The 26,390-nt window shown below is 38.3% G+C and overlaps 2 protein-coding genes and 1 long non-coding RNA gene across 8 annotated transcripts in view; 2 read left to right on the plus strand and 1 right to left on the minus strand.

The window, feature by feature from the left end:
* GPR156 (G protein-coupled receptor 156) overlaps window positions 1-16,319 on the plus strand; it is a 31,197-nt gene extending 14,878 nt beyond the window's left edge. For 2 of the 4 annotated variants that reach the window (XM_088147517.1, XM_088147518.1), the window contains 4 exons: window positions 7,282-7,377; window positions 9,293-9,529; window positions 12,521-12,685; window positions 14,142-16,319. In XM_088147517.1, coding sequence (XP_088003643.1) covers window positions 7,282-7,377; window positions 9,293-9,529; window positions 12,521-12,685; window positions 14,142-15,380 — 1,737 coding nt within the window. In that variant the 3' untranslated portion in view covers window positions 15,381-16,319. Of the gene's footprint in view, window positions 1-78; window positions 205-7,281; window positions 7,378-9,292; window positions 9,530-12,520; window positions 12,686-14,141 lie in introns of all 4 variants that reach the window. The other 2 variants (XM_088147515.1, XM_025164059.2) reach the window with 2 other exon arrangements.
* Window positions 198-21,780, minus strand: LOC112540192 (uncharacterized). Its single transcript, XR_015797363.1, has 5 exons — window positions 21,161-21,780; window positions 16,314-16,381; window positions 1,109-1,187; window positions 835-1,009; window positions 198-432 (listed from the first exon to the last, which is right to left on the minus strand). It is a non-coding gene; the product is annotated as an uncharacterized LOC112540192 (long non-coding RNA).
* A 406-nt stretch (window positions 21,781-22,186) lies between these two features.
* The window catches only part of GSK3B (glycogen synthase kinase 3 beta), a 96,738-nt gene continuing 92,534 nt past the window's right edge, over window positions 22,187-26,390 (plus strand). For 2 of the 3 annotated variants that reach the window (XM_007424162.4, XM_007424164.4), the window contains exon 1: window positions 22,661-23,079. In XM_007424162.4, coding sequence (XP_007424224.1) covers window positions 22,992-23,079 — 88 coding nt within the window. In that variant the 5' untranslated portion in view covers window positions 22,661-22,991. Of the gene's footprint in view, window positions 22,326-22,660; window positions 23,080-26,390 lie in introns of those variants that run through there. The other variant, XM_088147519.1, reaches the window with a different exon arrangement.

Below are 26,390 nucleotides of genomic sequence, written 5' to 3' on the forward strand. Positions count from 1 at the left end.
AAAGAAAAAAATCATATTTTTTGGTAAACAAATTATGAACACATCATGAAGTGGGCATGTTGAGTATTTGTATTGCAGATTATCAAAGATTTTCAGCTGCTGGTGATGTTATCACTGTTAGTCCTGGCTGATACTATCCTGCTCTTGATATGGATCTTCTTAGACCCAGTCCAGTGTCTCCAAAATCTTAATGCAGATGTGAAGGTAAGATAGGGAGAGATTCAGATCAGAGGACTGAATATCAAATAATAAACATTAACCTTTTTTGTTTGAATCATGATGGGAAACCTATATATTGCTCCCTCCACTATAAAAAAAAAGGGATATTTCTGCTCCCCATGCATATTAGAGGCACTTATGAACATAATCTAATGCAGGTCATTCATGGATAATTTCTGAGTCAAAAGGTTGGCAAGGCAAACTGGAGATTACCTGTAAGACACAGACATACACAGAGTTAAGAATATATTTATCACATTTTATTGGTTTTATCACATTTTATTTTATGTACTAACTGACATCAGGCTTGTTTTTTTTTTCTTCTGCTTAAAATCTTTAGTCCCCTGTAGTGTCCAGTTTCTAAAATCATCACTTATCTTTTGTTAGGACTTGCAATAACCAGGATAGTCAAAATAAGTCTGTTTCTCATGAGAAGTTGTTTATTTTTTATAGTTAATTCCAAAATCTTATAGTAAAAATCAATATTATCTGGACGCTTAATCTGTTTATAACTTTCTTAGATCAAAATCCTATTTAGCTTTTTGCTGTTTATTTCAAATTCTTTGAGTTCTTAAGCTTGTAATTAATTTTGTTCAGAGTTGAAGAAAAACTCACCCGATGAAGACTTTTCAAACTAGTCATTCTGAAGATCTCTAGTAGCTTTAAGATAGTTAATAGGCAATTTCCAAAAGTGATGAGAAAGTGAGGTTTGCAAACTTAGTGTCCTTTAAAAGGCTCCACCGCAGTTGTGAGCAAGATGTCTGATCTCATTGTCTCCTGGTGCTCAAACCTGCGGAAAACAAAACAGTGAGCAGCCGCCAAGAGCACATGTGGATGATCTCCTGTCTTCTCCTTATCTGGAGAGGTTCCAAGGAACTGGTTTACTCACTGGTTCCCTGGTTTTTGCTGTGGTTGTCAGCTCCTCCCTCGCAGAACCATCTTCAGTTCACCATACCTCCCTGGAAGCCCTATTTGCAGAATTAGAAGCTAGTCAGAATTTCTGTTGTAAGGAATATAAAAGGCACTGAGATTTTAAAAAGACATGTAGATCATTACTAATCTCAGAAAAAAACATTTGAAATAGGATAGGAGAAAAGTTAGGGTTAAACATCTTTCTGCATACCTATGGGGAGGTAAGGGATATGAATCTTCTGGATCAAGTATCTCTGATTTGAAAATACCCTTCCACAGAACAATGACAAAAGCAGTTGACCTTTGGACTCTGTATTTGCCAGGAAGCATAGATTTTAAAGTTGCATTGCCCCATCAGTAAGCCAAGGCTTACTTTTAATGATGATGGGTCCCTGCATTCTTAAACTTGGCTTGGGATGAAATTCTATTGCTAGGACTGAACTTTGATATATGTGCAGAAAACTGAATGCCTCTGCACATGTCCAGAATAAATTCTGTTTTAATTATGAAGCATAGCTTCTCAGTTAGAAACTAAGACTTGCAGAACAGAAGGATTCATCTGAGACGTGGGGGAAAAGAAACAACCCAATTTGAATGCTAAGCCTGAATTTTAGAACCTGTGAAGCAGTTGTATAAGAAAACACCCTGTTTAAACTCTCCTGGCCTTAATATTTACATTGTTTTTCTGTCATTACTGAGTTCATGGAGACTATGTGGTCACTAAGAGTCAACCGTGACTTGATGGTACACAATCAATCAATCATTACTGCATAACCACAGGGCATCCCCTATGAGTGAAAGAACAAATTGCCATATGGGCCACTTGAAAGAGACTCATAAAACTCACTAGCAGCCATGTGATCTTGCTTGATGGAAGCATTGTATCAGTTGCATTCTTGAGTGTGCAGGTAGTCCCCAGAGTAAGAACACCCCATTTACAGATGACCCATAATTAAGAATGGAGGTTATTGTAGCGAAATTCAAGTTAAATACACAATGATTTGAGTTAAATACACAATACTGTACTATAACAGTTTACATAAAAATTTGACTTAAGGACAGACCTTGGGAACGGAACTCATTCTTAAACTGGGGACTACCTGTAGTGAGGAAGAGCCCAAGGAATGTACTTAGATATCTGCTTCTGTGCTGAGAGTTGGTAAATCACAAAAGTTCTTTGTGAGGATTTTGAGTGGCAGATGGAAAGGAAAAAAAAAATCAGCTCCAAAATTATCTTATTTTCCCTTTTTTAGCTTTGTAAAATCCAATGAAGGCTTTAATGAAACCAACATTATATAACTATTAAAACATAATTGGCCTAGAAAAGGTACAGTACTGCCTTTTAGAATGCTCATTTTGAAATGAAAGGTACTTAGTTTTGTTTTTCACATTTAATAGCAAATTACAGAAATCAGAGATCACTAGCATATGGAAATCTAAGAGGAGTAAATGATAAAGGTCATGAATGAATGAATGAATGAATGAATGAATGAATGAAAAATAGTGTTTGTGGATCTGTGAGAAAGAGGGAGGATATAATAGATCTGAATGAAGGTGGTATGGTCTTGTGGAGGGAAGTTGAGTACATGCAGGGAAGAGTAGGTTTAGCTTTAATTATGAATGAAAGGGCTAAATGTGTGTTTGAAATAATGAATTGTTGTCATCTAGGTTGTTAATGTATTTGAAAGTAGGAATCCATAGATTGGTGATAGTTGCATGTTATACTCCAGAGAGAACCAAAACGTACTCAGGAGATATGAATGGATACTAGGGAACAAACCAGATAATACAAAAATAAAGTCATTGGGCCATTTGCAGGCCCAAGAATGAATGAGAATAGTGACTGGTGAGAATCTGCTTAGAAAAAGTGCTTTTGGTTTTGAGTGCATGATTTAAATTTAAGTTTGTTCATGCATGCACGTGGAGAAGAAATGAATTGGAAAATGTTATTGATTTGATTGGCTTTTTTCTTAAAATGGTATTGGACTAGCAACTCTTTTAGCTAGCACAGGAGATGTTTTTATTTTATTCCGCTGCTATTGTTTTCTTTTTTTGAAACCACATTTTATCTAATTTTACTTAAGATTTTACCTATTTTATAAATTTAAGCTCCTGATTTACAATTTAAAAGCATCTGACACTATGGGTAGGAAAAAGAGACAAAGAACCAGCCCTGGAACTTTGAAACCAGTCAAAGCAACAAAACAACTGAAGATTAATGAGTTCTTCATCTCAAAGGTTTCTACTGAAGACTTAATCTCCCGGAATCCTATAAACAGATTCAAAGTGCTCTTCCAAAAATGAGATGAAGTGCCAAATTCTCCTCTCCCTAATGAAGATGATGGGCTCCTATAGATTAAGCACACTGGCTATTCTGAAGAGAGCATTTGAGGCACCTATGCCTTTAATGATATCCCAGCTGATGAGTTAAGTGATCCCTGTCTGATTTCTTGGCTAAATATTGTCTTTTAACTGCTCAAACTGTAATAGCCTTGTTTGAGCAACTAGTAATTATTTCTGTAAAAACGGAGGATCTGAAGAAAACTTTTGATGCCCTTAGAAGAAATAGCAAGCAAATTTATCCCCAACTCTTTGATTGATAAGTAGCTTATTAACAGCAAATTTTGTGCTCCCTTAAGCCCAGATAATAAAAGAGACTCTTCCCTCATATATCAACACGGACAATTAGTTCTGGCTCTTCGTAATAACAGTATAAATGTGGGAAGATGAATTTCCGTTGGGTTTGTTCATTTTTTCCCTAAGCCAACTACATAGCCCTTGGCCTTTGTTCCTATTAGCTTGGCTCCCCAGTATGATTGGCAGAAAATGATTCAGTTGTTCTTTAGCAATCCAGCAGTACCATCAATGCTTTTAAAAATGAGGATCTTTCTGAAGACTTGAAAACCCCATTTGGGTGTTCACTGATCAAAATGTGAGACCCCTTATAAATAATATAGTGCCTCACACACTCCAAAATGCTTTGTCTATCTCGGAGAGATGCCAAGTTTCTTCTACTTTATCTCTGACCATGGTAGCAGGAAGTGCAGCGAAATGTTTCACCAACACAAGGAAAATATTGCTTGGTCCTTTTGAAAGTGAACTGATTATCTCTTACAGCATGATGACTAAAGACAGAGATATTCACAATTGAAGGGTTTGCACAAGCTGTGAAACTGGTCCAAGAGAAAGCAAAGCCCCTTACTGCTCTACTTAATTGAATGGCAATTAAGGGCAAAAGAGAAACAGCTAGACCCCAAAGGCACTGTCCTTTCATCCACAAAAGGTAATTTTGATCTTAGGTTGGACATCAGGAATCCAGGGGAAGCAGCTCAAATGGACACCCAATCTAATAAATGCTCACAAGCTGCCTTCCTTTTTCCAACTGATGTTCTTGAAAGGTATAATTATGCATTTTTCTCAGAAACAAATTACAGCTCTAGACAGACTGACACTGATCACAGGTGTCAAGTCAACTTTATCGAGGATCCCTTGGGAAATATCCCTTGGGAAATATCCTTGGGATGTACTCCAGTGATGTCATCTCCACTGGTCTGGATTTCCATTGGATATACTGTGGATTCACCCACTTACCCTCCTCCCCAAATAGCTATTAAAAGGTCTCATGTTCCATCATTAGTGAGGACCACCTAGGTGGACTCTATCTTTCATCCAAAGTGCACATCTGAGAAATTCATCCCATCCCTCCCCAGCAGAATCATCTTCAACAGAACTGCAAGCCCAGTTTTGTAATCAACCCTCAGGCTGGATAAAGGACAAAGGGGGACTTCCCTGATTTTCTGGAACATTGTTGGATGGAAAACCAAACAGGATGACCCATATTTCCTGGACTTGGAAATAGAGTTTTAATATGTTATAGGAAATCTGATTTCTAGAGTCCCCAGTATTACAAGGTTAATAAGTGCATTCTGTTAATGATGTCCCTGGTGCCACAAGATGTCATGCCCAAGAAGGCATCTGTACACTCGTATCAAATAACCTGTTGAACCTGATCACACAATTGGAGTCATGTGACTACCCAGCAATAGCTTCTAGGGTCAGTTGATCCAGATGTGCTATTTTAATTTTAAATGTCTAACTTCCCCCTTTCAGGTTGCTTTCTGGATGGGACAAACTGGAGAGCTATCTGTCCCAATTTATTTGGGATTATCCGAACTCTGGTCTTGTATTGATAAGAGATTTTAATGCCAGACCTGGCATTAGTGACAAATTCAGCTGTTCGGCTCCCGAGGTTCTAGTACAATCATTTTAACCTCGTACAATGTTTTAAATCTAGTAGCTTCTTACTGCTGGATAGGGATCACTTGTCACTATCACTTCACCTGGGTCTTAATCCCCTTTTGACTACAGAAGCCTTAGCCATGTATAATGCTCTGATACATTGAATGTATTGTTTTCGCCAGGGGGTTGGGGGGGTGGAGTGGGTTTTGTATTGAGATTTTTATTCTTGTAAGCCACCTGGAGTCACCTTGAGTGAGTTGGGCAGCCTTATAAATTGTTTAAAGAAATAAAATAAATACACAACCTTCAGAGTTCATTATTAACTCATTAGCACCTCATGAGCAAATCCTGTCTTAGGCAGAAACCCGTTTCACTAAGACTTCATGCAAACCATGGTAGATCTAGTGACAGCTTACAAACATTTCAAATTTAGTAACTGTCCCACTATCAAGAATCAGATATTTGATCTTAAAAGAAGTTACAAAACCTAATAAAAAGCAATTTTTTTACATGGGCTACACACTACACTACATACATAACACAATTGGGAATGACTTTTTGAAATTACAAAGGATAGAAGTGCCACCCTTTTCCTGGAAAATAATTTCAAGCACCTCAACCAACATGATGTCTCAGCCAAAAACTAAGATTCTGCCTAAGGTGGAAGTAGTTCTGTAACATGCTATACAAGTTCTCTCCCACTAGCCCTGTGCCTCAACTTGTGCTCAGTAGCTTAGCATTTAGTACGCAACATACCAATCTTTTATTCACAAAGTAATTTTATTATAGTTTTAATATTTAAATTTCTTAGTAACTTATTGTGTGCATAGTGTTACAGTATTAATACTATATTCATCTCATAGATTTTATTTTTCTGTAGATTTTAGAAATACCTGCTTTTTAATCTGTAGTGTGTACCATCTTAATTTTATAAACTGCTGGTCAGTGACTGGAATAAAGTTAAGTCTCAATTGATTTAATTGTTTATGATTGAAAGAATGAGAGAAAAATGCAAGAGTAATGAGAGGTTCTGAATGTGGAACAGACCATTATTTGGTAGTATCAAGAGTAGACCTTTGGGGGGAAAATGGAAGAAAAGGAAAACAACGAAAAAACTAGAGTGAAAGTAGAATGTTTCCAGGAACAGAAAGAATGAGTTGTGTATAAAAAGGAATAAAAATACATTCACATCCCAGGAGAATGAATAGAAAATTGATGTAAGGAAAGAGCATGTGAAAACTGCTTGGAAAAGAGTGAAAAGAATGTTACGTGTTACAAAAGTCTGTAGTTTCCCAGATGTGTAAAAGCTGAAGTTTGTGAAGCAGGGATCAACTATTTTCAGATTAGACAGAATCGTTATGCAAACATGGAACAGGATGAATTCGATACTCAAGGCCAGAACAAGAATGACTAGGAATCCACTGACTTGAAAGGGTAGCAGGAAAGGACTAGAATTTCAATCTTGGACTAACAAATTGAATTATTTAAATAATTGATGTGCCAAAATTTACATGCTACTTATTTTCTGATTCTAGGTAGCTTACAACATATGAGATAAAACAATAATATAAAAGCCATCCCTAAAAGCCAATAAATACTAAACAACACTTAAAAACTGTAAGTAAATGTGTCTTCAAACAAGCTCAATTGTTCTCTTAAAGAAGATTGTTTTCATAATCTTCTGAAACATCATCAGGATAGATGCACACTTAACATTTGTGTGCAAGCTATTCTGAGAGGAAGTCAATCTCCAAGTCCCTCTCTCCTGCCTTTAAGAGTTTTTAACTTCTTTCTTTTAGCAATATCTTAGAATTAAATTCTATGATAGGAAAATGGAAATAAAGTGTTAAGATTTTGAACATATTGCAAACTAAGGGAGATACTTTAGCTATGTATTTCAATCTTTGGCAGGTCACTGACAAAGGCTTGAGTTGCACACTGAGATACGGATATATCTGTAAATCTCTCTATTCTGAATTTTGGTTTATTCTCCTTCTGGGATTTAAGGTATGTAATACATTCCAATATCTCATTGATAAGAGAAAGGATCACAAGCTCATAGTTTCTCATGTCTAGATACTTTTAAGGATTAGGTTTATTTAACTTAGAGATACTCTTTCTGTACAAATATTAATATATTCATAATGCCCAGTTGAGAAAGTTACTTCTTTTAAAACATCACATTTCTCAGCCAAAACTCTCAGAAATGATTTACCCATTGCATGGAAGATAGCTGGACAGAACCCTGATTGATGAGAGCATTGCTGCTTGGTAGGGGATTTATCAAGAGACAGGTGAGGAACTCTTCTTATTTATTTATCATTACTTCTGTGGGGACATTGAATTCAAAGCAACTTGTAGGAAATCCTAAAACTTTATAAAACAAGCTTAAAATAATTGCTACCACCCAGCATTTTCATTCTGCTATAATGTAACTTATAAAAGTGGGGGAGAATAATAGGACACCAAAGCCCTCCAAGTTGCACCACAGGAATTTAGGGGCAAAACACTGACTGTTGTAGGTTTGACATGGGATGATAACAAATACAAGGAGATGGGATGACAAGTCCTGTGAACTGGGTAATTTATTAGCAGACTATTACCTTCCCCAGCTGCCCTCTACCACCCAAATAAAGTACTGAGGTTCCATCATGCAGAATTGGAGAGCTACTTCACATATCACGGCTGGTAGAGGAGGGTATCATACTGCTTTTGCATCAAGAACGCTATTCTACCAGAACAAAATAGGCCATTCCAGGGAGAGGCAACCTTTAATTGGCTGCTGGTTACCTGGTGAGCTTATTCTGCTGGAGGCCCTGGATTTTGGTTGTTGCTGGTAAATGTCAAGTCTGTATTAGTGGACAATTAAGTGGATCTGGCATGCTGAAACCTGGTTGGGCAATGGCAGCGATGTCACCTGCTCTGAAATCTGCCTGCCCAGGTTTGGGTTTACATCTGCTTTGAATGCCAGGACAGGGGAGAAGGGTTGGTGGTGATCCTGAGAGAAAATCTGGTACCATCCAGTAGTACTGCTCATGTGGTGGTGGGCTTTAAGTGCCTTTACATGAAATTGGGCAGTACAGACAATATAGGGATTCTGCTCATGTACCATGTGGCTTCTGTAAAACAGAATCCCTTTCTGGCCTCTTGAATCTCATTGCTGGGCTGGTGTTTGAGTCCTCCTAGCTTCTACTGCCAGGGGACTTCGGTTACCATGCCCTGGAATTTCTGTGCTAGGATTCTAGGACAATCTAGGGATTCATGGCAGTCATAGGCTTGAACTAGGTTATCTTAGGCACGTGTGCTGGGCATGTAAGTGGCACTATTCCAGATCTAGTCTTCATGTCAGAGCAGCTATTATGTGATCTGAAGATGGAGGACATTATGGATAGTCCATTGCTGAGGTCGGATCACTCTCTGGTTTGCCTGAGGCAAATAGGTGCCTGGAATCCATGCAGGTTGGGAGGATCTATTAAACTCATCCACCCAGACACCTTAGGGAACAAATTGGATCCTGGCAGGCAGTTCTGTCAAGCACCTAGTTAATCCCTGTGACCAGGGTGCAAGATGAGATGGCTCCTGGCTTCTCCCCTTCCACAAGTCTGGAGAGGCTCTTGGATCAACAGGGAGCACTGGGAAATGAAATGGATGAAAAGAATGCTAGAGCATTGGTGGAGAAAGACTGGAAATGAACTTGACCAAACCCACATTTGAACTATCTAAATCATGGTGATAAAGGTAGGGAAACATTCTTACCCTGTCCTTATCATACGTTTTTATTATGGGGACTGAAACTTTAGCAAGATCTAGCCACAGGCTGTTATGAAAATTTTATCCATATGTGATTAGATTAATAGAATGGAAGATTAGACTTAATTCAGGTTTGAACCTACTAAAAAACTTTTCCTCTGTTCTTTTTAAGGGAATCCTGCTGACGTATGGAACTTACCTTGCAGGTCTAACAGATAATCTCAGTTGCCCACCAGTTAATCAGTCACTGACACTCATAATTGCAGTGGCCATTATTTTTCTCTTTATTGGAATTATGCTGGTGGTTAACAGTTTTTTCTACTTGTGGCACAATCTGGTGTATGGATTAACCTCAGGAGGAATCTTTGTCTGTACATCTTCAATAAATTGTTTGATTTTTATCCCACAGGTAAGAAAGCAGATGAGCAGTATTGCAAATTATTTTTCCCCAGACTTTTGCATATAAATATAAATACCTGAGGTGTTGTCATCTAAATTGAATAAATAAATAAATTAAAAATGGTTTATCTCATTGGTGAGATAACTATAGGTTACTTCACAAGAAAATGCAGTTGTATATCCTTAGCTCATAATAAATGTATTCTGCTTAGCATTCCAGTAAACCCATGACAGGAATCTGGTCATACTGGGACTTGCAAATACACTTTCTCAGCTGTGCTATATTCAAGGGCTTAAGACTATAGTTGGGTGCCACCCCAAACATCCTATTTTAGTACTACATAAATAAGTAGTAGAGTGTAGCAAGAAGAGGGAATAATTAAAAAAAACCCCTCATGGTATGCTTCTTTTTTATTTTAATGTCAGGATTTCATTAAATTGTATTTTAAAAGTTTGAAATAAAGGGAAATGCATTAAATTTAATCAGCTTAAATCTAATTCTTTCTCCTTTATATGATATTAGCCATTTTTTTGAAGTATGATTTCTCCGAATTTGAAATGTCTCTTTTAGCCTGAAAAAAATGCACAATTTAAATGTGAAGCACATAAACCCACACACTTTCCCTGCTGTGAACAGCTGTCATTGACTAGTAAGATAAGGATAGACAAAGCACAGAAAAAAAGAAAAAACATGCCAGTTGAATCAGACTCTGGATTCATGAGACAGTATTCTTCTTTTGTTCAGGCACCAAGGCTTCCACAATGTAAAAGAAACAAAGTTGAACCAATTTTGCAAAAGCAAAGTTCAGGTCAGCCAAGATATCAAAGCCAAAAATGTAGGGAACAAGTTGTCATCATCATCATCTTTTATTATATTCAGGCAGAAAGAAATAACAATTTATAAACATATAACACAATACATACATACAGAGTCCTCAGTTTTGCTAATAATAAACAATAACTTAAAACCTAAAATCTTTCTGTCCTATTAAACTCAACAGTGAGTTATGATTATACTGCACAGCTGGAGCAAGATAAAACATTTTTGCTCAAGCACAATCTGTGCCTCCTATAATATCAGAATACCTTGAAGGCTACTTGTGAGCTCTAGTTATTGACCTTTATAAAATGTGACATTACTTGCTTAAGAGCAATTAAATTCCACTGAGCTGGGGCAGCAGCAGAGAAGGCTCAGTTCCAAGTCACTGTCAGATAACCTCATGGAAACAGTAGGCTATCCTCAGATGATCTGAGTTAGTGGAGAGGCTCATATATTTTAGTGTAGCTTATTTATACTAATGTGTCTTAAATATTTGGCTTTGCCTCCCATAAGGTAAAGCCAAATATTTAATATTTATCATAAATGTTTATTGTAAAATGTGATAAAGTTTGAAATATAGGAAATTGTTTAATATGGGTGAATTTAAGGGTGAAGTTACTGTGGAATCTGCAATGAGTTTGTGAGTGCATTTTCAATGAAGCAATTAAGGAATTTGTTACACAGTTTGAGCACTATTTTGTTATTTATTTTGTGGTTAAAATTTGATAAACTATTAATTTTATCCCTAATAATATGTCATTATAACTGTTAGTATTATTCAAATGATGGATTATAGTATTTATTTATTTATATTTATTTATACATCACATTTATATAGCTGCCCATCTCACACAAAGCGACACTGGGCAGCGTATAACAATTAAAATAAAATAACAAATGCATTATGGCTGCTTGCTCCAGAAGACTCTGGGCAGCTTACAATAAAAACAGCTAAAAACAACCATGCCTATAAACTAAGACTACAGAAAAACTTAAAACAAAAATACAAAAAACAAAACTATTAAAAAGAATGATCCCTCCGCATCCAGCCACACTTCTGGGCACCACGTTCAACCACCATGTTCAGTAGTATATTGGATTACTTTTATCTTTGTGATTAGGAGATTTTAGTATCTTGAGTTAAAAATATTAGAGTTACAAATTACTCATTAGAAAACCACAGCTGTGATACAGGGAAAAAAAAAGAGATTTCAGGAACTTGCAGATTATAGAAAGTTAGGCTATGTTTCTGCAGTAAATTAAAGACTGAATGAAAACTGGTCCCTTAGGATTCTAATGGAGTAAAATTAATTTTAGGGGTAAAATTTGAGGGTTAGATTAGAGTTGGCAAACTTCTCATAACCAGGAACCACATTTAAATGGTTTTAGGAGGTTGAGGCCTATGGGCAAAGATGCAAAATGTGTGAGGCTGCATCCTGCATAAGGCAAGCATATTTCCATTTTGAGAGGACACTGAGGCACTGGGGTTATACTCTACTTTTTAAATCTGTACTAAAATTATTTTATTACAATTTTGATGTGTTTTCACCTCAAAGTAACAGGAAGCTGAAATTAGGCTGGAGGGAATTTGAGGTGGCTTTGAGGGCTATCTATGGTTTAGGATCACAGGTAGCCCTTCTCTTTCTGTAATTTGTGTGGTAATAACTGACAAATGATGTAATGAAGGTTATAAATGAGATGTATTAATTTCATCTTATCCCAAACTTAAGGTAGGATGCCCTTATTATACAAAGTGATTAAAAACCTAGGTACAAGAGTTTATTTCATGTATGTGATTCAAATATTTTGTGATGTACTGTGAAACATTTTGATACTATAGTGGCCACTGACAAAGCTGCTCCATTTGCTTTGTCCTCTTCTTTCCTTAAACAGTGAAATACCTGTAGTAAAATACTTTTTCCCAAAACATTGTGTTCAAGAGAGAGAAATGTAGACACAGGAAGCGAACCTTGCCCTCCAAACAAAGAGTGTGCGTGTACGAGGGAGAGGGAGACATTTACCCCTGTGAACAAAACAACAGAGCAATTTCAAGATACACCCCCCCCCATGTCTTTTTCCTTAGCTCTCACTTTTTGTCTATCCTTCTTTTTCTATCTTGGTTCTTTTTCTTTGCTTCTATTTTCTGATATGGTTGATCTCTAATTCTGTTTTAATGTTCAGCAGGTCAGACAGTGGAAGACTTTTGAAAAACAAGAAGTTGACATCAGCAACATGGCCAAATATTTTACAGGTTCCAACAAGAATTTCCACTCTACAATGTATAGTGATGAAGAGATATACCAGCTGCTAGGGGAGAAAAATACCATGATGCAGCAGCTTGCAGAGGTGGGAGATATTTACATAATCAGTAGAGAGAATGAAAGTACAGTAACTCCTCACTACACACCATTCTGACATATTAACATATTTAAAATATCTCATAGAATAAAAACTGAGCTTCAGATCTGAAAACCTGGGATAAAAGCAAGAAAAAAAATTCTGCCTCACCAAGCGATAAATATGGCAGACTCTTATTATTTGGGGAAATAGTATAGTATAGGGAAAACCACTATAGTCTATGGTGTATTTTTCCCCTGCCAGACATTTTAGAATGATAGGAAAAAGGTACAGGTGACCAAAAATCTGTATCATTAAAAAAAAAAACAAAAAACCTTTGCTATCTGGAAGATTGCAATACCATAATAGAATGTGCTCTTCACAAAGAGAACATAGGTACAAATTGCTGAATAAGAAATTGTGCAAGAAAGCAGTTGCTGTGCACACTTCTCCCTTCACAGAGATGGTCTCATTTCTGTGCTCCCCCATATTTATTAGTGGAGGAAAATTTGAGAAGTTAGCCTTTTATAGGATCTCTCAATTCATACGGAAAACATAGTTCACTGATTGACTACCATTCCAGTAGCGTGTGAGAAATTCAGCAGGTACTCAGTAAATGATGCTAACCTTCAAAAGCAGTATCAGTTCCTTGGAAAGTATGAGTATATCCCAGCAGATCCTATCTACCATCATGGGTTTTGCTCCCATAATGGAAAGAGTTTAAATATAGCCCCTTCTCTGGCAGATGTGGCTTATAACCACTCCACTGAAAACATTACCAAGTGTCTTCAGTTAGTAAACAGTATAGAAAATCACTGGAATAAAGGAGGCAGCAAGGTACTTTTTGCAGCAATATCTGTAGGAATAGAACCCTAGGTTAAATAGGCAGCTATCCTGAGCAAGCAGAACCATTCTTAGAGTATCTTTTGGTTTTGTTCAAAACCACTTAAGTAAGGAGGACTAATCCCCTTAGTAAGGGAAAAAATCCCCAAACCATGCAACCTGATATTACACATGAGCTCTGTGATGTTCCTTTCTCTTGAATTTTCTTTTTTCCTAAAAGTTTTAAAGATACTGACAACTCTGCAAGTACAGGAGATTGAGGTAGAATAATGTAACACTTTAAGCTAATAGTAGAAAATATAAGTTCCGGTGTTCTATCCTGTAGAGAAAAAATGTTAGTGTTTGGCAAAGGCCTTTAATATAAGATTGATAGTGATATTCTGTTTTTTTCCTCCTGTGTCTCTCCTTTATTGTGTACGTTTATTATGTATAACATTTATTATTAGCCAACATGATAAGTTTTGCTGAAGCATAACATTGATCACTTATTTCAATTCATTCTTCTGTATTGCATAGCAGGCCTGACTTTGTTATTTTATTTTTCAAATATTCATTTTATGCAAACTATAATTGTATCTGATGTATTTAAATCAAAACATTTACTATAGTTTATTTAAAACAGAAAGATACAGCAATTGCAAATCTTCAAGAACAAATGAACAGCGTTAAAGAGAAGTTGATGAGACTGGTGGCTATAGAAGATAACCACAGTGTTGCTGACTCTCCATTTCTTTCTACCTCCCACTTATTGCCTTCTCACTCTACAGCTAATTTTTCTTCAGTGGCAACTGAAAATCTACCCTTTTCATTTAGCCAGGAGCTGAAGCCATGGCAGAATTCTAAGCTCTCAAATTCACAATACATAGCAGGATCATTTAGTAAAAAAATGTGTGTTGATGACCTAGAACATACAGATCAAGAGAACATGTCATTAGACATTATCACTAAGTGCAGACTAGTGAATAAGATGAATTCAGGTGCTAAGTATGATGAAGATCAATGGTTTTCCCAATCCAGTGCTTTACTTACTAGGGAGAGGCTGCATGAACAGAATCTCAGTGCACTGAGCAAAGAAGCAAAGCAATCACAGTCTTCAGCAATGAACCAAAAACAAAACCCAGAAATGAGTTCTGCGAACAGTGAAAATTTTCAGGATATCTTGCAAGACCTGGGTGTGAATCACATTACTGTAATGCAGACATCTTCCAGGGGACCTAAGTACAATTATGAAAGCAGCATGATGTTGCAGCCAAAGAAGATTCAGAAGAAAATCCCCTTCCATCTTTCTGGGTCCATGGCCTCCAATATTCAGTGTAGTGTGAACAAATCAGCCAGCAGAATGCAAAGAATGAGCAGTAGATTAATAGAATATCCTTGGTCAGCACCAAGAAACACCAAGGATGGAGATTCTTTGCATCAGCCTCCGCCTTTGCCATCACTGGTGTTTAAGAAAGCACTCCAGACTAAGCCTGACAATGGGTTTGAACAATTATACAATGAAGGTTATGGCTTGTTGCTAGATAATCATCTAGTAGAGAACTGTGCATCCACATTTTATCCCACAAGCTCGAGGAATTTCCACTACCAGCAGAAAGATTTTCTGACAAGAGCTATTCCAGGCCTCCTTCCATTCCAGCATTTTTACTTTGATTCTGGCAGTAGTTCTTCTGGGGAGGGAACCTATTGCCACCAGACACAGGCTTGTGAAGTTTGCCATTACAGTCTCTCTTCTTCTAGTGACAGCTGTGTGATGATTGATACAGATTCTGAATATAGTATGACTTTAGATTCTGCAAAACTTTATAGCAAAGCTCAACCAATTGTGAATTTCAATGAAGATCTGGAACCCACGTATGTGTAAAAATAAAATGTGAATTTACTATAGATTTTTGTTTCCCAATAGTAAATGAGAATATCCTCAAAAGTGTTGCTTCTCCTGTAAGTTGTTTGAGCCTACAAGAATTAGTGGTATAGAAGCCCAAATAATATATTTTGTGTAGAATAATACCAATTTCAACCCTGCTTTGTCATACCTCTGCCAAAAAGTTCTCCATCCATCCATCCATCCATCCATCCATCCATCCATCCATCCATCCATCCATTATTCCTAATGCCTATGCATAAGGAAGGAAGGAAGCACATTTGTGAGCAAACTCATATTATTCTCAATGTATTGATTACTAGAAGCCAGCATGGTTTATCAAGAAGTCTTGCCGGACAAATTAGAGGTGTCAAGTGAAGTGCCATAAGAAACATTTCTATATCTACTTTTCAATGTTTTTATTAATGATTTGGATGAAGAGGCAGAAGTAATTATTAAAGTTGCATATGATATAAAATTGGGAGGGAGAATTAATACCATGGAAGACAGAAATACAATTAAAAATTACTGTGATTGGAGAAATACACTGAAAGCAACGAAAGAAATTTACCAGAGGCAAGTGCAATGTTCCTCACTTAGGAAATAAAAATCCAAGGCAGAGGTGGGGAATATCTAGCTTGGTTAATGATGTTTGTGAAAAGTATCCTGGAGTAGTAGTTGCTTGTAAGCTGAGTATGAACCATCCATGTGATATGGCTGCAGGAACTCTAATTACAGGCTGAAGTTATGTTTAACACCATGGAAGATTGACAAGGAGATAGCGATGTGGTCCCCTTTTCCTCTTTGCATGTATAACATATACCTGTGTAGAAATGATTACTTAGCTGAGGCCATTTGTGTGTAATTATTGTTACTTAGCAGCTTTCTTAGCAAACTTTTCAAATTGCATTGTTAAATTATAAATTCTCTTACCTTTGAGCATTTTATCTGTGTTGCTACTTGGAAGAATTGATGATAGCATGAGTTCTCTAATCTGACATCTGCAGAATAGAGGGAAAGTAGTGGTATGTTAGAAACAATGTCTACAGATATATTTGGCAGAGGGTTAGTTATCTGGGTTTCCAAGTTATTGACAAAATACATCATCACACCATTCCTAGGTGTTCTCTGCTAGGAATCCTGTATCCCTGGCAGCGGGTCAACTATCTGAATGATGACCAATGATGTCAAAAGCCCCCAGATGCTGAACCTTGACACAGACCCAAAGACCCAGAAAGAAAAGTATAATGCAACTGCCAGCTCAAGAGGGTCCATTCTCTGCTGTTTTTTTTGGAGTTCCTGGCAAACTGAAGGGATATGGATTGGTAAATCTTTTTCTCTGTAACTCTCTTAATATTTATTGAAGTCTTTTTAGTTTTTTCTTCATAATTGTGTATTGTTTATTTTTATTTATTTGTGTTCAGTTAATAAAATAAAAATAAAATCTCTCCACTGGATAGAAAACTCCCTTAGCTGCTCTTTTCATTTCAGGAAGTTGTTGCATCTCAGAAGTACAAATTGCTTGAATAAGAACTGGCGGAAGATTTTCTGAATGGGAAATGTTCCCATCATACTGATGGAGAAGACCCTTTGAAAGCTTTTAAAGAATTAGAACAGACACAAGTTTATGCCATTGTCACAATGGTTAGGGGAAAATTAGAGGTTAGGGAAAAGGCAAGCTGCAGTCTAAACTGAAGGTAAAGTTGTTACCTATTTTATTGTGACTACCAAAGTTGGGCAGAGACACATTTTAATTCATATCAACACCATGGCAGTCAAGCTCATGCTATTCACTGAAGGGGCACAAGCTGCATCGTTTTAATGCAAGGAGCAGAACAGGAAAGTTTTCTAGAATCCCTGTCACCAAAGCATATGCATAAGTATGTTCAGAACTCATCAAGGTATTTGGGAAGGTGTGGAGTTTATAACTGTGAGCTAGAGAAAGGTAGTAACCTGGTGCGGACATAATAATAGATATGTCCAACTCTATGCAATAACATAATTCAGATTCAAGTCTACTCAGAGGAGAAACAAAATATTTGCAACCTTGTAGTCTAATGACCAGGAATTCTAAGTTGCCAAGGTGCAGCACGGATGTTGAAAAAGATATGTATGAAGAAAGATACATGTGAAGTGTTAAACCTAATATTTACAAATTAAGGGGGTATAAACTAACTTCATATCTAGTGATAATGTTAGCAGTGTTAACTTTATTTCCGTCAAGATGAGATCTGCTAAGTCAGGAAGCTCTATCTGGGTACAATGTCTTCACATATGTAGAGTTTAACTTTCTGCACTTACAAATCTATTGTCCACTGGGGCAATACAGCAGAGGCACTTTCCTTGTCTAAAATGATTACTTCATGTTTTCTATAACATGCCTCCTACTGGTTGGCCTGATATTCTCAGAGCTTTCATCACTTCTGTTCACAGGTTCTCACTTGACTCATTCACTCTCCAGCAGTATATCATCTACATAAGTCATATTATAGTCTTAAGAAATCAAGTCTCCTATTTATATAGTCAATCTACATTTGCAGAATTCTTGCTTTTCTTTCTTCCTTGGACTGGAAAGATGGGTGAAGGGCACCAAAGCCCTCAGAGTTCTGAAATTCCTTCTTCAAATCTATGGTAATAGGGTTGGGGGTGTTCTTTGCAGTATCATTTGTTCCCACATAAATTAACAGGAAGGGACAATTGTTACTGTACTTGGTAGGTCTTGGAAATTGCTCTGTCATATCCCTGATCCTTGTTCCTGGCAGACAACGTACATCACAAGCTGATAGGCCCAATACATTTATTTTGATTCCCTATAGCAGTGAATTGCCAACTACCAAACTTGTACTGCATCTTTGTCTTCCTATCTTCCATAGTATAACTAATCTTGCAAGGACTTCTGATGTCTGTCATTGCTTGTTACATTTCAGTAAATCATAAATTAATGAGGCAACCTCAGGTCATTTGTAAGGCAAGACTATTATCCAATTCAGTCTGAATTAAAGCACATTTCCTACTAGCGAATTGGTTTCAAAAGTTAAAGCAAGCATTGGTAGTAAAGATGATGGAAAGGATGAAGAATTCCAGGAGATAAATAGAGCATTCCAATCAGGATTCAAAGGGTAAGGCAGAAATACAGACAAGATGAAGTAGATGGTTAAGGAGCCAGAAGAAAAATGTAGCCTGAGGCATGTAAGTATGGATTGTAATAAGTTGTTCCAGTAACACTTGGGACATTCTAAGCCTTTGTCTAAGCATGGCCAATTCCTTTCAGATGTAATTACCTGACACTTCAAGCTACATGTGATTTATGAGCCATGGCACTCATATGTATTCCTTTCTGTCTTCAAGCTGAAAACTGACAAGGTGATACAGGATTGGCATATAATTCAAGAACACAGTCTGTGGGAGCTGAGGCAGAATAGCACTATTTGAAGCAATCCTTTTAGTGCCAGAACCTGAGTTCTCTGCCTCCGTCTGGCTAGCTCCCCCTCCTTATTCTTCCTGCTTATCTGAGAAGAACTACAGCCTGGGGCCAATACACTGTTGTTTTCAAGAGATGCTCAAACATGATCTCCACAATGATCCCATCAACTGATGACCTCCCAACAGTGAACTGGTATGCAACTTCCCTGTAGCAAACCAAACATAGCTATCTCAACTCTTTTTTTCAACAGAGTTATGCATCACAAGGGTGGGGCCTGTATGGAAGGCAATTTTGTTGTCCTGGTCTTCTGAAAATTCTGAAGCCAGATCTCATCATCCCAGAAGAACTTAAACATCACAAATCTTGGCTATATACTCAGCATTTAGAATCTATCAAGAACTTGGGATGTTTGGTGCCAAAGGAACCATAAAACCCCAAAATAGCTATCTGTTAGGGGATTTTTTTTTTTAAAAAAGTGTATTTGTGAAAAGGGTCAAAACTAGCTGCTTTTCGAATCAGCTGCTGGTTACCCTTCCACTTAGTATCTTCTCCAACTGTGACATCTGAAGACAATTCTTTGAGGTTTGCATGTCCAATACTTTCTCCCTCTATCTTGATTGCCTTCATGAATCAAAAAGTAACTTCTACTATTATACAACATAGTTGAAGGAAGGAACTTGTTATTTTAATGTTTCGGTGCTTTTTAAAGGTTTGAACTGTCCTTTTAAAACTTTAAGCCTTTTAAAACTTTTACCAGAAATTGTGAAAAAGAATTTCAAGCAATCTCTAGCTAGATTAATCTAAGAAACAGAAATCTGTATTTGAGCTGGTATGAAATCTCCACAATCTAATTACATTTAGGACAAAACCTTTTATATTTTCCCCACTTTCGGAACACAGAACTGATGACGAATGTGCAGCACTTTTCTTAGCATTGCATAGTCTAAAGGAAGGCTTACAGAAAGATTAGACTGGGAAGTTTTTAAAAAAGCATCCTGGAAGACATCAGTGACAGAATACTTCTTCTGTATTGTTGTACTTGGGCATAACCATAAAATCACTAGGAGCAGGAGTGAGAAACATTAAAAAGGCTTTGATTGCCTGTTTTGATTGCCATTTTGACATCACTGACATCCCCTCCCCCCTGTGGATGCTCCTGATCATCACTTAATGGGGATGTATTTTTCTACTTCCTTGGATAGATTTTAAAAAGCACAACATACATGTGTGTACATTTATTAGGAGATACTTAAATCTTCCTTCCCCTGTAAAGATTATTTTGATTTCTACAGAACAGGTCATGGTCTTTTTTCTAATGTGACACCCTTTAAGTACAGATAGTCCCTTACTTTTTCATCACCGTTGTAACTATGAACTGTCACTTAAATGAGGCAGTCACTAAATGAGAACTACCTGTACTTGCAGTTCCCTCACTCTCTTCTTATAGGTCTTAGTTTCTAATCACCTGATCAACCTCATTTCCACTCTCTAAACTTGTTCTACTGTGTTGAATAGTAGAAAGATTTCTACAAGGCAGGATATGATCAATGCAAAACACAGAGTAAGTACTATTCCCAGTGATTTGGCAATTATATTTCTATTGATGCAGGATAAAATTACAGTTCTTTTCCAGCAACATTACACTGTTGATTTATTCAAATTCTAATCAACTACAATTCCAAGGTTCATTTCAGCCAGGCATAACACACACACCCCACCATCTTTTTCTCCATAGTGAAAAACTTTGCATTAATGTCCGTTACATATTATTGTATTATTTTCAGCAAATTTTTCAAGGTGGTTGTTGTTTTTTTCTATGGTATTAGTTATCCCATCCAATTTTGTGTCATCTGTGTATTTCATAGCCATTCCTTCACCTCCTCATTAATAAAAATGTGAAGGGAACAGAAGCCTACAGCACACCACTTAGTACCTCCCTTCAATTTGATGAATTAATGAACTCTTTTCAAGAGTCTTGAGCCTAATATTCACATCATCAAGCCCACAATTATGTAGTTTGCTAATCCAAGCGTTCTGAGGTATTGTTAGATATCAAAAATGAGATAAGGTTAGCCTGCCAAGATTTGTTCTTGACAAACCAATGCTGACCTGGCATGAGAAATTTCTGGCCAATGCAACAAAATGGCCCCTTTTGTTTCGTCTGATGCTACTTGATACGGTCTTCTCAAGAGATAATAGATCCATATCTGCTCTATAAGGTTAACGTTTAGAGGCATCGTACTCTTAGAGACAAATGCACAGGTAAACCATGGGGGAGAGCTGCTGTTTCATTCCTTGTTCGGCGGCATCGGGCAAGCAATCGTGGAAAGCAGAATGCTTAGCTAAGCAGACCCACCTTCAGTCGCGCTGGAACTTCCCTTCGCCCCTCAAACCGCGGCACGGCTAAGACTAGCTCGGCTGACAGTGCGCAGGGCGACGACTGCACTTTACTGCGTCCCCAAAGCGGTACCGACATATTTGCACCCAACCAACCTCCCTCCAGCGGAGCGGGCGAGAAACGGTCATCAGAGCGCAGCAACGTCTACCAAGAGAAAATCCGAGTTGCGACCACGCTTTCAGGGCAACGAAAGATCGCCCGTCCCGCTTGCGGCGCCCATCGCATGATACCGCTCACGCCCCGCCAGGCGCCCTGGAACGGCAGAGAAGTTCCCGTTGAAGCCCCGCCCATTTCGCATCAGCCTCCTCTCCGGGTTCGTCCAAATGCCGTGGGAAGCATCCGTGTGCTCCATTGGTTCCGCAGCGGTGACAATTCGGGACCCAACGTTCTTCATTGGATCCCAGAAAGGAAAGAATGCGCTGTCCGATTATTTTCGTAGCTCTTCTGTCATTGGCTGCTTATATAGCGCGGATGCTTTCCTTCCACCGGCGGCGATTGGCCCCGATGTAGTGCTAGAAGGGAGGGCTCTCTGCGTTAACTTTCTCCTGATTGGATTTCCCTCCGAAGCTGTTCGGCTCGGAGACCGTTCGGCTGTTCGGCTCGGCATCCACGGAAGACGCTCAGCAAGGCTGCGTAGCTCGGCTTTGGGGGGAGTGCGTGCGTAACACCGACGAGAGCGCAGCGGCTCCTTCCGAGTCCGGAGAAATGGGGCGGTCGGTTCCGTATTCCCGAAGAGTAATCCGTAGGGGCGCGTAAGCAGAGCGAAGAGCTGGAAAGAACCCTGTGGTCGTATCAAACAGCAACTGAGAGGAAAGAAGCTGCAACGGCCCCGTAATCGCGTAGCGGACAAAGGAACCCGAGCGAAGGGGTGGCGGAGGCGGGGCCAAGCGAGACCCACCGCCAGCAACGCCGCAGCCGGCTGAGTCGGGAAGATCTGCCGCTTTCAGCAGCAGCAGCAGTAGCAGCACCATGGACCGCCCCGCCGTCCTCCAACTGCACTGCAGCGCCGTCCGCCTGAGCCGCCCCTCCGGACGCGATTTCCCCGCCGCACGGGCGCTATGAGGAGAACTCCAGCGGCACTTGGCCCCCGCGTCGACGAGAAAGAGACGGAGTGACGAGGCAGGTAGGCAGGAAGGAAGGAAGGAAGGAGCCCGCTCCTCAGGCCGCCCCTCCCCCGCGCCCTTCCTGCCCCCACCGCTTCTCCTCACACGGCCCCGGCGGTTTGGCCGCCGCTCTGTCAGATTCTTTTCTCCAGCGGACGCGCCATCCTTCGCGTCATATTCCTCCGCCGGGGAAATAGTCCGTCCCTTCACCGTGTCTCCCCAGCGCCCCCACCCCGAGGAAAAAAAGAACCTCTCCTGGCCGTCGCCTTCTCACGTGACTGACTCGCTAGGAAGGAAGGAAGGAAGGCCAGCGAGCGAGGAAGAAAGGCGTAGCATCAGAAAGCCGAGCGGTGCTGCTCCTCTTTCCTGCCCCTCGCATCAGAAAGGGGCGGGGAGTGACTGGATTGTAGGGCTGGGCGGAGGCGGCCGCGAGCCCAGGCGCTGCTGCTGCTGCTGCTGCTCATAGGAATGAAGAGGATGGTGGCCTGCTTACGATAAGGCGAAGTGGAAAAGGGGCTGGGAAAAGACTAAAGGGGGGGCGCCCTCCTTTAAGGGTGGGGGGCTGATCTTTACACTCTGCTTTTCTTCTCTTCGCTGAGAGGACGAAACGGAGCAGAGAAAAGGAAGAGAAACCAGAGGAGGAGAAAGTCGATCCGGTAGGGGGGAAAAGCTAACAGCTAACAACCATGTCAGGGCGCCCGAGAACCACCTCCTTTGCAGAAAGCTGCAAACCGGTGCAGCAGCCTTCAGCCTTTGGCAGCATGAAAGTTAGCAGTGAGTATTGATTTCCATCCCCAGTCCCTTTTACATCCGATCTCCCACAAGGAAGCGTGTGGTTTTTATATTTTAAAAATATTTTATTTTATTTTTTTGGTCCTTGTACATTAAGAATTGTCAGATCCGTAATGTCCTCTCGGCAGCTTTCTCCACCCATATCTTGATCAGGCCTATCCTATGGCTTCCAACTAGGAGGAAAAAAATCAGACGTTTTTTGTCTTCAAGTGTAATTTTGTCTATACAGTATTGCAACTTCTGTGGTATGATACCACAGGTTTTTCATCATACAGAGGTGGCAGATGTGCTTACAATAGCATACTCTGTTTAATATTTCTGTACACATATTTTGTACTTTTTTTGCACATAGGGTTTTGCAGAAATGTATCTATGAAATTATGTATTTCTGATTAATTGCCACAAGCTTTTAAATGATCTGACAATGAATGCATATTTATTTTCTCAGATCTATTTCATGTGTGGTAAATAAGAAAAAATGTTTAATATAATGTGTACAGTTTAAGGATTGTTCATCTAGAATATACATTTTCATTTGAGTGGTGGTGCAATACTTTCCAAAGTAGAGGCCGGTGTTCTGCTTTTTTTTAGACCTCACTGTTTCATGCTTGACAAATAATTGGGATTTTGTGATGAATAATCAACTTTTGAAGTGTATAAATCATAATGTGTATGGCATTGAATGCTTTCTGCTAATACAACTTAATATAATTCTATTTCCGCTAGTGTTGAAAAATTTAAGGTAAGATATAGTGACCATAATTTGTTTTTAAAGGTACTCTAGTGTGGCTAGCTCTACTTCAAAGCACTGATGTGCAACAAAACTGATGTTCAACAAAACTTTAAACTGGCTACTTCCTTGCTTCTGACAGTGCCTATACTACCTAAGGCAATGATTCCCAAGATACTTCCCAGATATTCTATTTTATTGGACTATAAATGGCCTGTTATCACTTGGTATTAAGGGTTATTGTTACTTCTGAAAAATGTGACATAATATTTTCCCCTTATTTTCTGAAGCGTGTTTTACTTTAGTTTGAAGAGGCTGATCTGCAGAAGACTAAAAGAATATGTAACTCTGCAAGCCAGACAAAGTCAACCAATACACTAAATATGTGACAGCCCCCTCTTTGTTCTTGAAGTACCTTGCAGTAAGCACATGTTTATGAAGTTTCTATGAACTGTTTGGCTTGGTGGATTACAAGTTATGCAGGTCTGAATTAAAGGTTAAATTCTACCAAATCCTAATTTAACGTCTAGATTGTATTTCCGATTTTTAAAAGTATTGCTGACAATTAGCATGCTTTGTATAGAAAAAGTCATACAGTTTTGATATCTTTAAATCCTAGAATATTGTATATAGTGTAAATTGTTCCATGTGAATATAGATGAGAACCCTTAAGGTGTTGCAGTTTATTTCTCAAAACTTTACATCCTAAATCACTTGAATGGCATAGCATATCAGTTTGCAATTCTGAGAATGTTGAATCAGTTGCAGTTTATTGATGGGAGAAAGTTAGAGCTGGCCACGAAAATGTAAAATTGTACCTTTTTTCTGTCAGTTATGATGGGGAGATGTGATGTTGGTTTTTATGGTAATTTCTTCATTTGAAATAACAATTGCATGCCACTAATCCTTTACCTATCTATTCATAAACAGTCTCTATTGCTTCAGTGATAATATGTGTAGTAGCCTGGCTTATACAGCTTGTGAATGCAGTCAATATGCGACCCTCAGTACTATAGATCAATCTTTCTCAGTCAAGGGACCTTTAGTGATGTGGTGACTGGTTATGGGATTTCCCAGCCAGAATGGTCACTGCTGGAAATTCTGGGATTTCAAATCAGTACATTTCAAGGGTGCTATGGTTGGAGAATCATATATAGAATTGAAACCTAGGTCACATACTGACTGGGTTTACAACTTGCACAAAGTCAGGATTTTTTTTTAATTAACATTGTTAACATTGTGTTATTGTATTTGATTTGCATTTAATACTAAGCCATAATGGATAGATTCATATTTCATGCTGAAACAAGCATGAAAGCAAACAAGTTATACTATGACATAATGCTTTGGTTCACATATAACACTGCTTTTAAAAATGTTTGAATTAAATCAGAGTGGGTCACACAACATGCAGAGTCCTCCAAGATTGTGATACTGCAGTTACAGCAATGCAGTTCACCCCATTTAAAAGGCTAAGCAATAAAACAGGTGTGTTACTAGAATAATGCACCTATTTTAGTACCACCTAAGAAAAAAGAGCCCCAAGGAGGGGTTTCTGCATGATCTTTAGTGATGATCACATACCGTATAGCCCTTGGAGATGGAAAAAAATAAATGTGACATTTGGTCATAAAAAAAGATTGACCATCTTTTAATTTAACTGGTTACAATGCTAAAACCAACAGTTTTAATAAAGCTGTGGATGTCAAGGCAAATCTCATGTTTCCTTATGGAATTAATTTGGATCAGGATGTATACACAGGGTATTTTCAGGAAATGATGTGGGAGGGGATCCACCATCATTCTAGCTCTGGGTCTTTTGGGGGTAGAATAGAGGTGTGAGGGAGACTCTCCCATGGTAAATATCTTTCTCCTGCCTTACTTTATTCTTTAATGGTAAATATTTAATTTTCTGACATAACTTGTAGTTTTTATTCTGAAGCAATCAAGTATTTTAGTTGTGATGAAGAAAAGATCTGAATCTAAATTTTTTTCAATAAAATCTTTAGAATTTTGTTAATCTATATCCACAGTAATTTGCAGTTGCTTTCATTGGTGTTAATGATGAAGGAAGCTGTTCAGTATTTGCTTACTTAAATATGTTTTCCAGTAATATACATACATGCCCATTATGCTATTTCTTTCATAAGCAGTTCAAATAGTTCAAGAAAAAATATAGAAAATATAGTTCAAGAAAATTATAGAAAAATATTAGGGCTTTAGCCTACTTAAATACATTTTCAGTGAGAAATATCAGTATGTATCATTATACCTGACTGATTGAACCATTGATAAATTTAAATATAAGTAATCCATTTGAAATAAGCATACTTGGTAGGTAACTGTGTGCATCATTATTCCTCATTTGTGAGAGAAGGAAGAATGCCAACTACAGTTTGCATATGCACAGGTCTTAAGATAAATATAATACGTTGTTCAATTAGCCTGTGGTGCAGTACTGTTTTAGTTAGTGGGTTTTTTTAACATTGATTAGCGGAACAGATGCATCAGTTAAATCTTACAGATATATTACAAATCTTTGTAATATTTTTATGTAAAGATT

Source organism: Python bivittatus, unplaced genomic scaffold, assembly GCF_059951505.1.
Source record: "Python bivittatus isolate LINGU-HERP-01145 unplaced genomic scaffold, Pbiv_v1 ctg000520_np1212, whole genome shotgun sequence".
NCBI classification, from domain to species: Eukaryota; Metazoa; Chordata; class Lepidosauria; order Squamata; family Pythonidae; genus Python; species Python bivittatus.